General features: G+C 34.0%; 2 protein-coding genes across 7 annotated transcripts; both read left to right on the plus strand.

The window, feature by feature from the left end:
• The first annotated feature begins 430 nt into the window (after window positions 1-430).
• On the plus strand, window positions 431-5,067 carry LOC114190861 (probable methyltransferase PMT8). Of its 5 annotated transcripts, none has more exons than XM_028079918.1 (9): window positions 586-741; window positions 1,639-1,709; window positions 1,783-2,060; window positions 2,543-2,707; window positions 2,803-2,985; window positions 3,151-3,745; window positions 3,904-4,016; window positions 4,109-4,329; window positions 4,412-4,724. In XM_028079918.1, exons 3-9 carry the CDS (start codon window positions 1,809-1,811, stop codon window positions 4,722-4,724), a joined length of 1,842 nt encoding a protein of 613 aa, XP_027935719.1. In that variant the 5' UTR covers window positions 586-741; window positions 1,639-1,709; window positions 1,783-1,808. The 5 variants fall into 5 exon arrangements, with proteins under 5 accessions (XP_027935717.1, XP_027935715.1, XP_027935719.1 ...); XM_028079917.1 differs by having other exon boundaries at window positions 614-963; XM_028079916.1 differs by lacking the exon at window positions 586-741 and adding an exon at window positions 431-451 and having other exon boundaries at window positions 1,639-2,060.
• Window positions 5,068-7,217: 2,150 nt separating this feature from the next.
• On the plus strand, window positions 7,218-14,451 carry LOC114191778 (serine/threonine-protein kinase tricorner-like). Of its 2 annotated transcripts, XM_028081165.1 has the most exons (15): window positions 7,263-7,466; window positions 7,730-7,931; window positions 8,448-8,680; window positions 9,113-9,287; window positions 9,399-9,482; window positions 9,568-9,809; window positions 9,932-10,151; window positions 10,396-10,475; window positions 10,580-10,664; window positions 11,218-11,349; window positions 11,431-11,544; window positions 11,638-11,685; window positions 12,630-12,714; window positions 13,382-13,438; window positions 13,993-14,451. In XM_028081165.1, the coding sequence occupies exons 3-15, from the start codon at window positions 8,466-8,468 to the stop codon at window positions 14,091-14,093; spliced, it is 1,638 nt and encodes a 545-aa protein (XP_027936966.1). In that variant the 5' UTR covers window positions 7,263-7,466; window positions 7,730-7,931; window positions 8,448-8,465; the 3' UTR covers window positions 14,094-14,451. The 2 variants fall into 2 exon arrangements, with proteins under 2 accessions (XP_027936965.1, XP_027936966.1); XM_028081164.1 differs by lacking the exon at window positions 7,730-7,931 and having other exon boundaries at window positions 7,218-7,466.
• Window positions 14,452-14,962: the final 511 nt, after the last annotated feature.

Below are 14,962 nucleotides of genomic sequence, written 5' to 3' on the forward strand. Positions count from 1 at the left end.
TTTCGAGCGCATTTCATGATAGTATTTAAGTTAACATTGAAGCAAAAATGTGTTAAAGAGTATAAATAATTTAAATACTATCATGAAATGCGCTTGAAATGTCAGATAAATTTAACAAAATTTGGTTAAAAGGACTAAATTCACGCATTTTGGAAGATGAAGGACTAAATTGATCAAAAGTTTTGATGAGAAACTAAATCCAAATTTCGCTCTTGAGGAACAAAAACATATTTAACCAAAAAAAAATATTAACGGAAAGTGAAGTACAATTTGTCCACAAACATTACTAAATTTGGGTAGAACATATCTTCTGTATAATACGCCGAGGAAGAGATTTAACAAACAGTCTCACGCTTCAAATTTCAACCAATACTATCCCAAATTCACTTTCATTTAACTTCATTCGCAGAAACCGTTCTTTCAACCTCTCATGCGTGAAGCAGCAGATAAGGTGTTTTTTTTTTCTCCTTTTTTTCAAAGAACCATTTTAATTTGACCTTTATTTTGAAATTATTGCATAGAATAGAAAAACACCGACCGACAGAAGAGTTGTAAAAAGGCTGTAGTACCGTGTGGCATGGCGTGACATGATTGTTACATGTTAAGTGCAAACCCACTTTGTTGGTCCAAATGGAATCTCAGTGGTAATCTATCCAACCCACATCATATAGTATACCACAAAAGTCTTGCCACCTCAATCACGGTCAATTTGCTGTCTGCAACTCTTTCCAACTCTTTCAGGTTCCAGCACCAAAATTAACTCACCTTCTTAAGATGATCATTGAACTGCTCCACTGTCACACACGCACATAACAAACTTCAGACATTCATCCAGATCTCATCTCCCTCTTCCTTTTCTTCTTACTTATTTCTACTTATCCTCTTAAAGAATTATTTTTCGGGGACGAAGTTAGGATTTTGATTTCACTTTCTTGCACCCAATTGGATTTTGTTCAGAACCCAGTAAGCTTTTCTTTATGTAATGCTACTTCTGTTAAGTTTGTTTTGTCTGAGTGTGGCGGTTATGATGGATCTGGAACGTTTTACTGCCGGTGGTCATAGTTGTGGCCTACTGAATGTACCTTCGACTCTCTTATGTGATTTGGTGTTGTTAATAAGTATTATGCGTTTTAGTGCTAGTGATGATTGTTTTGTATTGGGCTAGATCTGAAAGTTCAGTTTAATTGTGTGATAGTGTTTGTCATTGAGCTAGTTCATATTGCTCGATCCAAATCCATCTAAGTCTGAATCTTATATGTGCAAAAGGATTTGTTTACTTCTAACTTGTAAGTTGTCACCTTATATCATGTTTCTTTTAAGGGGTGATTCGGATCCATTGTTTTCATGGTCTGCTGTCACTTCAATAGCAACCACCATAACGGCTCTCTTCAATTTCATTTATTTATTTTTCTTTTTTTAATAATCCTCTTCCTTGGTACGTTTTATCCAAAACAATTGCTGAAAAGTAGGAGTGAATCTTGTGAATTTAGTGGTAACTTATTGTTGGACTATATTGTAATTGCTTGAGACACACTCTAGGATTGTACATGTTTGACAATAAACTAAGTTTGGCAATATCTTAACAATCAATAGATTTTCCTATTTCTCCTTTGCTAATTGCTCTTCTCTTGTTTGCAGGTCAATGATTTAGTCAGTGTACTGCGAGGAAACTGTTTGTCTTGTTTATAATTTGAGAAACTAAGATTCAAGTCGGTAATTTGACATTGAATGTCTGGCGAATTGAGATTCTTTTAGACCGTAACTGAACAGTGAAATTTGCAGTTTGGATTTATACTTTCAACTAATAAATGCCGAGGGGGAGATCTGATGGATTGCAACAAAAGCATTCACTTGCTTTCCTCATCGTTGTGGCAATTTTTCTGGGTTTTCTGTATGTGTATGGCGGATCCATCTTTGGTTCTCAGAATAGTGGATCATCTGCTCTTGAATATGGCAGATCTTTGAAAAGACTTGGCTCATCATATTTAGGTGCAGAGGATGATAATGATGGCAATCAAGATGAATCTTCGGCAACCAATATTGTCTTAAAGAGTTTCCCTGTATGTTGATTTGTAAGCTTAGACATAGGGCACATGCATTCATTCTCAATGGCTTCATGCAACATCCATTTATTGCTATTGCTATCATTCATGCTTCATGTAACATCTCTAATGTTTTGTTTTTGCTATTGCTATATGGTTTAATCAGTGGTGTTAGTATTATGAACTCTCTTATTTATTTGAATTTCGGTTGCTAAACTCGGAAGTTCAAGTATGAGAGTTGGATAAGTTTTGATAACATGTTGCTTAAGATGCTTAAAATGTATCATAAATGGAAAAGTAAAACCTGAAGAAAACTAGTTTCCTGTCCACATTCACAATAACATCCCAATCAAGCAACAAGGTTCTTGTTTACGTAATGAAAATGAAAGTAATAGTTTCATAGATAAATAAGTGGACACAATCGAGTTCATGCACATCAATTAAATATACTTCTGGCTCATCAGAAATCTCACGGTGTTTACATGTTTATGCTTTTGAAGGTTTGTGATGATCGTCATTCGGAGTTGATTCCATGCTTAGATAGACATCTTATCTATCAAATGAGGATGAAGTTGGACCTGTCTGTAATGGAGCACTATGAGAGACATTGTCCACCTGCAGAAAGGCGTTACAATTGCTTAATCCCTCCTCCATCAGGATACAAGGTGAAGATTTGTTTTAATAGATGTTATCTCTAACATATCCTCTGATAGACATGTATTGTTCCACTCCAACATTTGTTGTTTCTATAATGTTGCAGGTCCCTATTAAGTGGCCACAGAGCAGAGATGAGGTGTGGAAAGCAAATATCCCACACACTCACCTTGCACATGAGAAGTCTGACCAGAATTGGATGGTTGAAAAAGGTGACAAAATAATGTTCCCTGGAGGTGGAACTCATTTCCACTATGGAGCTGATAAATACATTGCATCAATTGCAAATGTAAGTCTGCATCCGACTTTAATGGTTCTGTCTGTAAAAAATCAGTTATTATGCTTACAAGTACCAGGCTTAACAGTGCTAGTTGTCTGGTAAATTATGTTTATCTAACTTTGCTTGCATTTCACGCATAAATCATTATCTGAAAATTCCAGTTTACTTTGCCAGATGCTGAACTTTTCAAACAATAATCTAAACAATGAAGGAAGATTGCGGACAGTGCTTGATGTTGGCTGCGGTGTTGCAAGTTTTGGAGCATATCTTCTATCATCCGATATCATTGCAATGTCCTTGGCACCAAATGATGTGCATCAGAATCAAATTCAATTTGCCCTAGAAAGAGGAATTCCTGCATATCTTGGTATCCTTGGAACTAAAAGACTCCCTTACCCCAGCCGGTCTTTTGAGCTTGTTCATTGTTCTCGCTGTCGAATTGATTGGCTTCAAAGAGGTGGAATTCTACTTCTTGAACTAGACCGATTGCTGCGACCAGGAGGTTATTTTGCATACTCATCTCCAGAGGCATATGCTCAGGATGAAGAGAATCTCAAGATATGGAAAGAAATGAGTGAGCTTGTGGAGAGTATGTGTTGGAAAATAGCAGCAAAAAGGAACCAAACTGTTGTCTGGCAAAAACATGGGACTAACGACTGCTATATGGAAAGAAAAACTGGTGCTCACCCTCCTCTTTGCCACCCTGAGGATGACCCGGATGCAGTTTGGGGAGTAAATATGAAAGCATGCATAACACCTTACAGTGACCGTGAGTAGTCTTTTCTCTGTGTCACGGATTCTAGTGATTTCCTTTCAAGTATATCAAGCATTGATTTTCTTATTTTGTTTTGTTTAATGATTAAAGAGAACATTTTGAAGATCTGTGTATATGAAACTTGACAACTAAACATTTGTTTATTTTATCAGATGACAACAGAGCCGAGGGCAGTGGTTTAGCTGCATGGCCTGCAAGATTGACTACACCTCCTCCTAGACTAAGTGACTTTGGCTATTCAAATGAAATGTTCGAAAAGGATACGGTAATCAGAACTCAGAACTACATTTGATCTTCTTTTTAAGGATCATATTGTTGGCTTAAATCAATTGTTGACTTAAATCTGGTCATCTGCAGGAACTATGGCAAAGGAGAGTTGCTAAGTACTGGGATCTGTTGAGTCCGAAAATTGCATCAAACACTTTGAGGAACATTATGGATATGAAAGCATACATGGGTTCATTTGCGGCAGCTCTTATAGACAAGAATGTTTGGGTTATGAATGTTGTGCCCAATGTTGGAGTCAATACACTTAAGCTCATATATGACAGAGGTCTCATAGGATCTACTCATGACTGGTATTGAAGCTACTGCATATTTATTGTTTCTTTGACAAATTTCTGCGTATTCATTTTGTTTTGATGTGTTGATCTTAAACAGGTGTGAAGCATTCTCAACATACCCCAGAACCTATGATTTACTTCATGCATGGAATATCTTGTCTGACATAGAAAAGAGAGGTTGCAGTCTTGAGGATCTATTGCTTGAGATGGATCGTGTTCTTCGGCCCACTGGTTTCGTGATCATCCGGGATAAACAGACAGTGATTGATTTTGTAAAGAAGTACCTAAGTGCTTTGCACTGGGAAGCAATTGATTCCAGTTCTGACTCTGTTCAGGATGGTGATGAAGTTGTTTTTATCATCCAGAAGAAACTGTGGCTGACTAGTGAAAGCTTTAGGGACGCAGAATAAATAGGACAACCATTGCATTTTCATCTTCTTACATATTATTATCTGCTGCTGCAAGGGATCAAAGCACTTCCCAAGTAGTGAAGTGGAGCAGTAAACAACTTCATTTTGTAGCATTACATGTTCTTTTCCTTTCATTTCATTTCATTTCATTTCCCTCTTTTCATTCTAATTTTTGGGCGGATGATTATTCATGTGATTAAGACATACATAGGCACGAAGCTTTTATAGGCTATTCAAAATTTTGCCTGCATTTGGGGGTTATGTAAGTGTAAGCTATATAACAATCATGACATAGTAGTCACTTATATAAGTTATATGATTTAATATATACACATTTCTTGTCTGCTCAGAATTTCTTTTATTTTTGGACTTTAATGTCGTCAAGGGGTAGATTTAAAATTTAATTTAATTTTATAAAACTCGTTTGAAATAAAATTTGTATTTATTTATATAATGTAATGTAAACTGATCTTATTTTTAATGAATCAAGACATACATATCTCTTGTGCGTAAAAATCAAATAAGGAATGAAATTATCTATTCAACAAACAAATGATAAATAATATTTAATGTGTTCTAAATGGCTATAAAATAATAAGAAGCTGATGTTAAGAATTATTTAACTTCATGAAATTATATAATATTTGAATCCATTTATAGATATTATAAATTAACTTTATTTATAATTAATATTGAACTTCTTAATGCTATTTTTGTTTATTTAGTACATATGATATGGGTTGGATCGGAATGTATCTTTTTGTTCTATTCTCTTTCTGTAAGTTCTAAATAAATGCCTTTTTTGTATTGAACTTTTGAATCAATATTAAAATAGTTAGATATTGAAGTTTTTATACGATAATATTTGCATCCAACTTTAATATGAAATTATTCATTCATGTTAATTATAAAACCACGTGATAGATTTATTATATGGACTTTGTTACATTTCTGCTATACTGTGCAGTTTTTTTTATAAAGTAATTAATATAATATTTAATAACATGGCGAAATTAAGAAATGCAATTTATAAATAAGTTTAACTTAATATTGTAAAGACTACTTTTTGGGTCAAGAAAAAATGACTCATGTATGTATAGAAAAGGGAAGAGGGTACACATTATGGAATCAAATAGATGAAATCTTAACTCTTAAGTTTTATTTTTCTCTGTATTTATTGTACATAAAATGGTAAAGAAAGCAAAAGAAAAAATAAATGGCTAATATAGATAAAACTACTAATAATATTCATTGTATGATGTTGATTTCATTAAACAAACATTTTGTTCCTTTTATGGTTCCAAATTATAAGCAGATTGAGATTGCAATATTGGATAATTTTAAAAGATCGAAAATAAGAGGAAACTAAAGTTAATGTCTTTTAAAAGTGACAAGAAATCAGAGGGTCAGAATTATCGCATTTAAAGAACTTAGATCCCGTTTTTACAATGTAATGTTTCAAATCTTTGTACGGAATAATTGAAATTAAAGTTTTTTTAATATCACGTCTCTTTTTATTATGCAGCATTAACTGTGGTTGAAATATTAATGTTTGAGATTAGACTAATAATCACTGAATCAGATATGAGAAGTGGAAAGGATCCCAAAATATTTGGTATCCGCCACCAACAATAATTTCTGATAATTGAGATTGTAAAGTAAATAACTTTCATATGAATTAAAAGGTGAAAATATAATTCTTAAGAATTGAGAACTCTGCTGTTAACATTATTAAGTAGATTTGTGATGATAATAAAAGAAAAAAGCACCTTAGTTTGATAACAAATAACAGTGAGAGATGAAAAAGGAGATAAATGAAGTGGTTTCCAACTCTTCTCATTAAAATCTATAATAATAAAGGTGATATAATTGTCCTACATATTTTCTTTTTATATCAATTCCCATTATTATTATTATAATAGCATATTAATAATCTTCCATTACCCACTTTGAATTAAGGGACCCAACACCTTTTCTAGACTTCTTTTCAGTCAGTGGAAACATTACAAGAAGGAAGGATTAAAGAAAATTATGTCTGAACAAAAGAGAAACAATGCTAGGGTTTGGAGAATTCCTAGTGTCATTTGATGTTGTTTTGCCACACTACATAATCATCAACCTAAAATATAAAGGTTGTCTCTTTATGCTGATGAAGAAGAATACTAGAATTGCTCACATCATAATCCATAATACAAGAATTATCCATTTTGGGATAAAGAAATTAAAACTTTGAGTGTTGAGAAACTACGGGACACCTACTCCAAAATCTCTTTTGAATGAATTAACTACAACTGTTTAAACATTGGAAGAAAAAGTTACAAAAAATATCAGATTTAAATTATTCCTTATGGAAATATGTGAAGTGATACACATTAAAAAATTAATTAAAATTTAACCCCTTTCGCTATGTATAGTATAAAATAAAATATTATAACACTCTAAGAGACTTATATAGAACTATCAAATTTGGATGGTAGAAAATAAAGAGGTTCCCAACTTTTAACATAAAAAATATATAAAAGAAAAAACAAAAGAAAAGGAGTAAACGAGGGAATGAATGGGGCATGGAAATGATGGTCGCAAAGTGGTCCTATTTCTTTCTCTCTCTTTCTCCCTCCACCTTCTTTCTTCACACCGATAATCTCGGCTCTTTCACTCCTCTTTCTACTCTTTCTTTCGCTCTATCTGACTCACTTCTTTCGCTCCCACATGCCACAACCTCCTGATTCTCCTCAATTTCAGGTTTTTCACTCTAACACTCTTTTGCTTTTTCAGTCCGAATTACATGTTGTTTTGCTTCTTCAAGTGTTGCTTAATTCATTTCGATTTCGATGATGGGTATCTTCAATTTTAATTCTTGCCTTTTGGGTTTGTGTATGTTTGTTTGGTTGGTTAGTACAATGAGAAGTGAAGTGAAAGTCAATTTTTTTTCGTTGGTGATAGTGACCGGTCTTTGTGGCTGTTCAAGATTGTAATTTGACCTTGTTTTTGTCTACCCATTTAAGGGATTTGACTTGTACTGTGTGCAATTGAGTGTGCTTGATGGATATGTGGGGATCGCTGGTTGGGCCGAAGATCGGGCTGCAGAGCTTTCGAGTAATCTGAAAGTTTACCTCTGCTTCAATTGTCCAGTTTAAGTGTTTTGAACTGGACAGTGTATGATTAATTTGTTTCTGGTAGCCTTCAAGCATGGCAAATTTGATCAAGGTTTTGAAGTCTAATTTGTTGTTAAATGCGTATCTTAGCTAATGGTTATCATTTTGTGAACTGTGGCTGATTGTCCCACTTTGCAATGTTTAGGTTTAATTATATTCATTGTACTGCATTTCCTCACTTTCTCTGACAATTTGTTCCAGTTGACATTGGATTGTTGTAATAACTCTTCTGCCCTTTGTTGTATTTGTATTCTAACAAATACGGATGAATGAAACGAGCACTTGAATTTTTTCTTCTCTATTTGCATTTGATACAGTCACTTGTTTCTTCTGATTTAGTGATTCCAGGGTATTTTTTCGCTCAATGGTTTATTTTTGCTTCCGATCAGCGAAAAAATAGTTGGCAGTTTAAGTTTGTTTATTCGTTAGCAATATTGTCAGGTTTAGGCAGAAGTAAGAGTTATCCTGCCTTGGATTCATATATGTTGAACATTCTTGATTTTCTTTAATGGCAAAATGTTGCCCTTGGTTGAAAAAACTTCTAATATTTTTAGTGCATAACAAGCAGGCTTAAGAGATTTCCAAAATGGATAGGTGCTGGTTTAATAAACTAAAGACAAAAGACAAAACACGGTCTTCAAAAAGCAAGGAGACTACGGGCATTGCAAGAGAAGGGCCAAAACCCCCAACCAGTGAAGTAGCACCTTCAAATGTGACCAAACAGAAGGTTGAAGCTGCAAAGCAGTATATAGAAAACCATTATAAGAAACAAATGAAGGACTTGCAGGAGAGAAAGGACCGGTATGTTTACTTCTATCTTATATTTTGGATCATTGTGATTGTATAATCTGAAGTTCCTGATGACTAATTCTCTACCATGTAAAGTAGTTGTTTTAACTTTTAACTTAGATATAGGCATCTCCCGGGAAATATAAATGAGGGATTTCTTTAGTCTCCTTGCTTGTCATTGTACTAGCCAAATAAGGAGCTAATCAATATTCTTTGACATTGGTATACAATCTTGTATGATGTGTGATTCTTGATATATTGTTCTGTAAAACTTTTCTCTAACTGAAAGATGGATCACTTATCATGACAGAATTGCTTTATTTGTGTTCTTGACATATTGTCCTAAATTATCTCTGATGGGCTGTAGTAGATTATGTGCACACAATTTTTGCAGATCGTAATTGTTGTAAGTTCTTAATAAGGCTAAACACATTATTCTTGCAGGCGTAATATGCTAGAAAAAAAGTTGGCAGATGCTGAAGTCTCTGAGGAAGAGCAGAACAATTTGCTTAAGTATTTTGAGAAAAAGGAGAGGGAATACATGCGCCTTAAGAGGCATAAAATGGGGGCTGATGATTTTGAGCCCTTGACTATGATTGGGAAGGGTGCATTTGGAGAGGTATAATCTACCTTTATTCATTAAAGTTAAAAAAAAAAGGATGTTTCTGATTTTTCACATGTCACAAAAGATTTGCCAGATAATTTGTGACTGCAATATTTTTCTTTATAGGTCAGAGTATGCCGAGAGAAGGCAACTGGTCATGTATATGCTATGAAGAAACTTAAGAAATCAGAGATGCTTCGCAGAGGCCAGGTAACAGAATCATCAGGACTTGCTCTCATTGTTAAAATGAATATTCTCTTGTTAGACTCATTGGTTACTTTTTAACCCTATTTAGGTTGAACATGTAAAAGCTGAGAGGAATCTACTTGCAGAAGTCGACAGCAATTGCATTGTAAAGCTTTATTGTTCCTTTCAAGATGAAGAGTTCTTATATCTCATAATGGAGTATCTGCCTGGTGGTGATATGATGACTTTGCTCATGCGGAAGGATATACTGACAGAAGATGAGGCCAGGTTCTATGTTGGGGAGACTGTCCTAGCTATAGAGTCAATTCATAAACATAATTACATTCATCGGTAGGCTCAAGCTGCAAAATCTAATTTTACACCATTAAAATCTTACTATATTAATTTTACAGTGGTCTTGTTTTCTTACACATAGAAAAGGTATAATATTCTATTTTTTACGTGCATTCCAGAGATATCAAGCCTGACAACTTGTTGCTAGATAGAAATGGTCACATGAAATTATCAGACTTTGGATTATGTAAACCACTAGATTGCAGTAATCTTCAGGAGAAGGACTTCTCTATTGGAAGCAACAGAAGTGGAGCCCTTCAGAGCGACGGACGCCCTTTGGCTCCTAAAAGAAGCCAACAGGAGCAACTCCAGCATTGGCAGAAAAATAGGCGAATGCTTGTAAGTCACTCAATATACATAAGCAGCCATTACAGCGTTATGCCTTGTTAAGTTTCAGGTTATGATTTCGATTTTGTTCTTATCCTGTTAACTGACCCTGTATATTATATATAGTTGAGTTTAAGATGTATTTTTCTTAACAGGTATTTTTCATTTTGTATATACATTTGGGGACCTCCTTCTCTCACTTGTGTTTTGACAAGCTATGGCATTTGAAGCTTTTCTTTTCTTTTCATTACTGCAGGCCTATTCTACAGTTGGAACACCTGATTATATTGCCCCCGAAGTTCTTCTGAAGAAAGGATATGGCATGGAATGTGATTGGTATTATCTACTTTTCCTTTTAAAAAATACCTTGAAGTTCCCTTGGTTTCTCTAGACTTCATATTATTTCAATATGTTCTGATGAGGTTGTGTAATGCTTGTAGGTGGTCCCTGGGAGCAATAATGTATGAAATGCTAGTGGGGTACCCGCCCTTTTATTCAGATGAACCAATGTTGACTTGTAGAAAGGTAATGTTTAGATCAGCTGCTGTTGAACAAGGCTGAATATCCTTGAATTAGGATCAACTGTTGTTGAGTTAGGATGAATATTCTTTCAGCTTTGAGATGTGTAGCACATTGACTTCATTGAATTTTGGTAGATCACTGTGCCTAGGGAAAGCCTATATTGCTAAATGATAAGTACCACTTACCAGTACTTTTTACGACCTTATCATTGATATTTTGCCCGCAGATAGTTCTGAAAGGCTTAAAATTTTTAGCATTGTGTGAAAAAAAAGTGGTGTTTGCCCAGTATCTTAATGCTGATAATTGCATCTTTCTGTTCTTATTACCCCATCTACCCTTTTCTTCCCTGTCTTATAGTAGAGGATGCTCACTATATTTTGGACCATTCATCTGTTGACTGGTGTTGATGTTTTTAAGTAATAAGAGACAGCGTGTCTTAGTTATTAATAATTTGTGACATGAGCATCATGATTCCTTGTATGTCTTCCTTTTACTCTCTTTTCTTTTACTTTCATCAATTATGATCATGTTGTATCTGATACCTTCAAATTTGCAGATAGTAAATTGGAGAAATTATTTGAAATTTCCTGAAGAAGTTAAACTTTCAGCAGAGGCCAAGGATCTTATTAGTAGACTCCTGTGTAATGTTGAGCAAAGGCTTGGAACGAAAGGGGCTGATGAAATAAAGGTGGCGTGGTGTATTATTTTCAGAATTCTATAGTTTACTGTTGGTTACAGTTGATATAATTGGCTGGTTTGTTATTTCCAGGCTCATCCATGGTTCAAAGGTATTGAATGGGACAAGTTGTACCAAATGAAAGCTGCTTTTATTCCTGAGGTTAACGATGAATTAGATACTCAAAATTTTGAGAAGTTTGAAGAGGTATATTTATACATGTTTATTTTCATAGGTATAGATGTGGTTTTTATCTGTCTGTACTAACCCCTTGCTGCTTAATTTACTATTGATGTGTAGGTTGACAACCAAACTCAACCTTCCTCAAAATCAGGCCCATGGAGAAAGGTTAGTTCTAATTATTATTGAAGTTTGAAAATTGTTAGTGTATTATAGCTGGGGTAATTGTGGTGATGTTTTTAATTGGCACAATATTTACTAGTGGACTTTCAGTATCCCAGTTCTTCTTCTTTGAAGATTAATTAAGGTGTGAGATGATGGGTTGTGTAAATGGTAAAGCTGCTGCAATATGCTCCTATCCCATGTGTGTCTTTTCAGATTTATCTATCTGGTGGTTTGTCTATTACTTATTCGTGCTTATCATCCCCAGATAGCAGCATAGTGTTTAAATCTAAAAATGCTTCTTGTCGGTGTCTGCCACAACAAGAAGCCGAGTGATTGCTATTTTAGATATTATAATGCAAACTAAATAAATTATACTACACATATAAACTCAATTACGAACAATTCAAAGAAAATTACTAGCCCAAATATGTCTAAACAATGTCTTAATTGGATACCTAACAGGCTTAACTTGAAGCCCCTCATTGTTGTCCACTTCAATTTGGATTAATTGGCCCAACTTGGGTTCCCCTTCCATATTTTTTTCCTGAGATTGAATATGAGGCCTCCTTTGCCTTAGTCATATGTCCTCCTAACACAATTAAAGGATCGTCCTTCTGAGCTTCCCTCTTTTCTCTTGATGGCCTTCCTCTTGTTCTTCATTACCCTTTGTAGTGCTAATATGTACATGAAACAATAAATATATTTCATAGAGCATGCAGTGAAAGAAGTAAGAACTAAGGTCCTTTGATAGTTTGACTAACTTTCATTTGATTGATTAGCTTTCTTTGGGTCGCAAATTTGCTTTAGATGATGACATTGGGATTTTATCAAATTTTGGTTACAAAAGCTCTAAATACAAATGCGTCTTTATTGAAATTCATTGATGACTATTGTTGATATGGAATGTTCACGTCTGGATTTGTAACTTGCCATGTTATTTTCTGCAGATGCTGTCGTCTAAAGATGTTAACTTTGTTGGGTACACATATAAGAACTTTGAAATCGTGAATGATGATCAACTACCTGAAATTGGTTCGTACATTTTCATCTGTGTGTAATATATTTTGTTTATGCTTTGTTTAAACCCTTTTGTCTCATTTTCATAATTTTCGTTTTATAATAATAAGAAAGTTCCAAAGTTCCTCTTGAAGATATTGCTTCTAATACTCTAATATATTTTTTACTCGTGACAATGTGAATCTAATGGGAAGGTTTTGTCCTCTATCAATTTTATTTGTAATTAACATGAAGTGTTTATCACTAGCTAGGGTTTTATCGAGTAATGTTCTTTGATAAACTTACACTTCAATTGTGGCTTAGTTTTAACATTCAATATTGTACAATACTTTGCGTAGTTTGTGCAAACATTTTACCTTCTAATAATTAATGTACTGGAGTCTACTTTTTAAGTTTTATCAACAGTTGTCAGCCCTTTTAAACCCATTTATTTTGTCCTTTAAAGCAACAAACCTGTGGGAAAAAAATGGTGCATCTGATCTTACTGAAGAAAGAAAACTATGTATATCATGTTAATGCTACCACTTGCAAAATTCTTGTGGATACATCCAATTGACTATAATTTCAATAAAATGTTGCATTTCATGTTTTTATTACTCCCGTCACATACCAAATTTATTGTTCTTTTCCAAATTGATTCATCTTGACACTAATCTTCACAAACAATATGGATGTGTATCAGCTGAATTGAAGAAGAAGAGCACAAAAACTAAGCGGCCATCTATCAAGACCCTATTTGGTAAGCATGTGCCTGTTGTTTCTGCCTTTTGACCACTATATGTGTTGATTTGTTTGAGATCTAGTAATTCGCTTCACTTATAAGTAATGTTGTGATAGCAAATACCTCCATCGTAGAACTATGCATCCTTCTTCATGACATTATAGTTTGGTTTTTCACACACCTCTGATATTTTACCATATTGAACCTCTTTTCAGGTGATAATTTAAAAGTTATGTGAATGAGATACTAAACTACCAACATTTGTGTTAATAAGGTTATCTCAAGTAATAGATCAGCAATAATATACGTTATATTTGCTCAAGGCAACAATAATTGAATTGGATCTTGGATCAGTGTAAAAAGTGTGCAGAATATTGAAATTGGAAAACCGTGTTGTTTAGTAGAATAAATATATGTTACTATTGATGTTGAACAATTCAAGTTCAAGAGCAAAAGGAAAAGATGTCTTCCCTTTTACATATAGAGACAACAGCTATTTAACATTGAGGCAGAAAAGCTTGAAAGTTTTAACTGTCTTGTGGTTATTAAATTGAGCTAATCACTGGCTGCAGATGATGAATCAGCAACGGTTGCTAATCAACCTGCCCAAGGGAGCTTCTTAAAACTCTTACCTACTCAACGTGAAGTTCCTGTGCAGAGTGAATCTCAATGATCTGAGTTAGTATATTTTACAGGGCTTTTACATGGCCATTGAGGTATGACCAGAGAGTTGAATACTGATGGTTTTAGTCTTTCCCACATTCTTTTGTTAGTTTGGCGTGGATAGTTATGGGAGCAAAGGCTCTGAAACTTTGTCGTTTTGGATAGCTGGGTTTTGGGTTGATTGGTATATTTGTCTGTAGAAAAAAAATCTTTAAAGGTATATATTCTTTACATTTTTGGTTGGTGTTGTATTCTTTTGTTCACCATTTATCAAGCTGCAATGTATTGAGAATCCAAGTTATTTCTTTCTTGTAATTAAGTTACTGCTGACGTGCTGACAAGAAAGTGCAATTCTCACATTCTTTTTACTATCATGTAGAAATTCATTACTTTGTAAGGTAACATTTTCTTCTGAACCTCACTTCAAAAGCTCTAGTCTTTGCAACTTAAATCTTTGTGCTCATTCTTTTATGGGATATGGCATGTCAGATTACATAATGTTTGAATATCCACATTAATTGTTTCTTGAAGATAAAATTGTCCTTGCAATACATTGGGTTGGTATCACCAATTTTAAATGCAAATGAGGTGATGAACTAACCACGTAACTTATCTAGCAAAATGAACATATACTCCTCCACAACCCATAATGAGTGGCATCTAGCCAAGTCAATCTTATCTGTTATCTTAGTTCATTCATAAATAAATTCGTTGAATTCTATAACTTACTTTTAGGATGGTTAGTGATTCATTCACATCTTTCTAATTCAATATCTTCTAATCAATAATTAGTAGACCAAAATTAATCGAATAACATTTTTTTGAAAAATGTACTTTTTATGTAATATTTTAAGATGTAAAAAAAAAGGATAGTTGATT

Source organism: Vigna unguiculata, chromosome 7 (assembly GCF_004118075.2).
Source record: "Vigna unguiculata cultivar IT97K-499-35 chromosome 7, ASM411807v1, whole genome shotgun sequence".
NCBI lineage: Eukaryota > Viridiplantae > Streptophyta > Magnoliopsida > Fabales > Fabaceae > Vigna > Vigna unguiculata.

What these genes read in the sequence shown, in the direction of transcription:
- LOC114191778 (XM_028081164.1), top strand. Translation starts at nt 8,466, where the DNA reads ATGGATAGGTGCTGGTTTAATAAACTAAAGACAAAAGACAAAACACGG. An exon ending in AAACATAATTACATTCATCG is followed by an intron (nt 9,810 to 9,931) that starts GTAGGCTCAAGC and finishes CGTGCATTCCAG; the next exon opens with AGATATCAAGCCTGACAACT. An exon ending in CAATGTTGACTTGTAGAAAG is followed by an intron (nt 10,665 to 11,217) that starts GTAATGTTTAGA and finishes TCAAATTTGCAG; the next exon opens with ATAGTAAATTGGAGAAATTA.
- LOC114190861 (XM_028079916.1), top strand. Translation starts at nt 1,809, where the DNA reads ATGCCGAGGGGGAGATCTGATGGATTGCAACAAAAGCATTCACTTGCT. An exon ending in CTCCTCCATCAGGATACAAG is followed by an intron (nt 2,708 to 2,802) that starts GTGAAGATTTGT and finishes ATAATGTTGCAG; the next exon opens with GTCCCTATTAAGTGGCCACA. An exon ending in ACATTGCATCAATTGCAAAT is followed by an intron (nt 2,986 to 3,150) that starts GTAAGTCTGCAT and finishes TTACTTTGCCAG; the next exon opens with ATGCTGAACTTTTCAAACAA.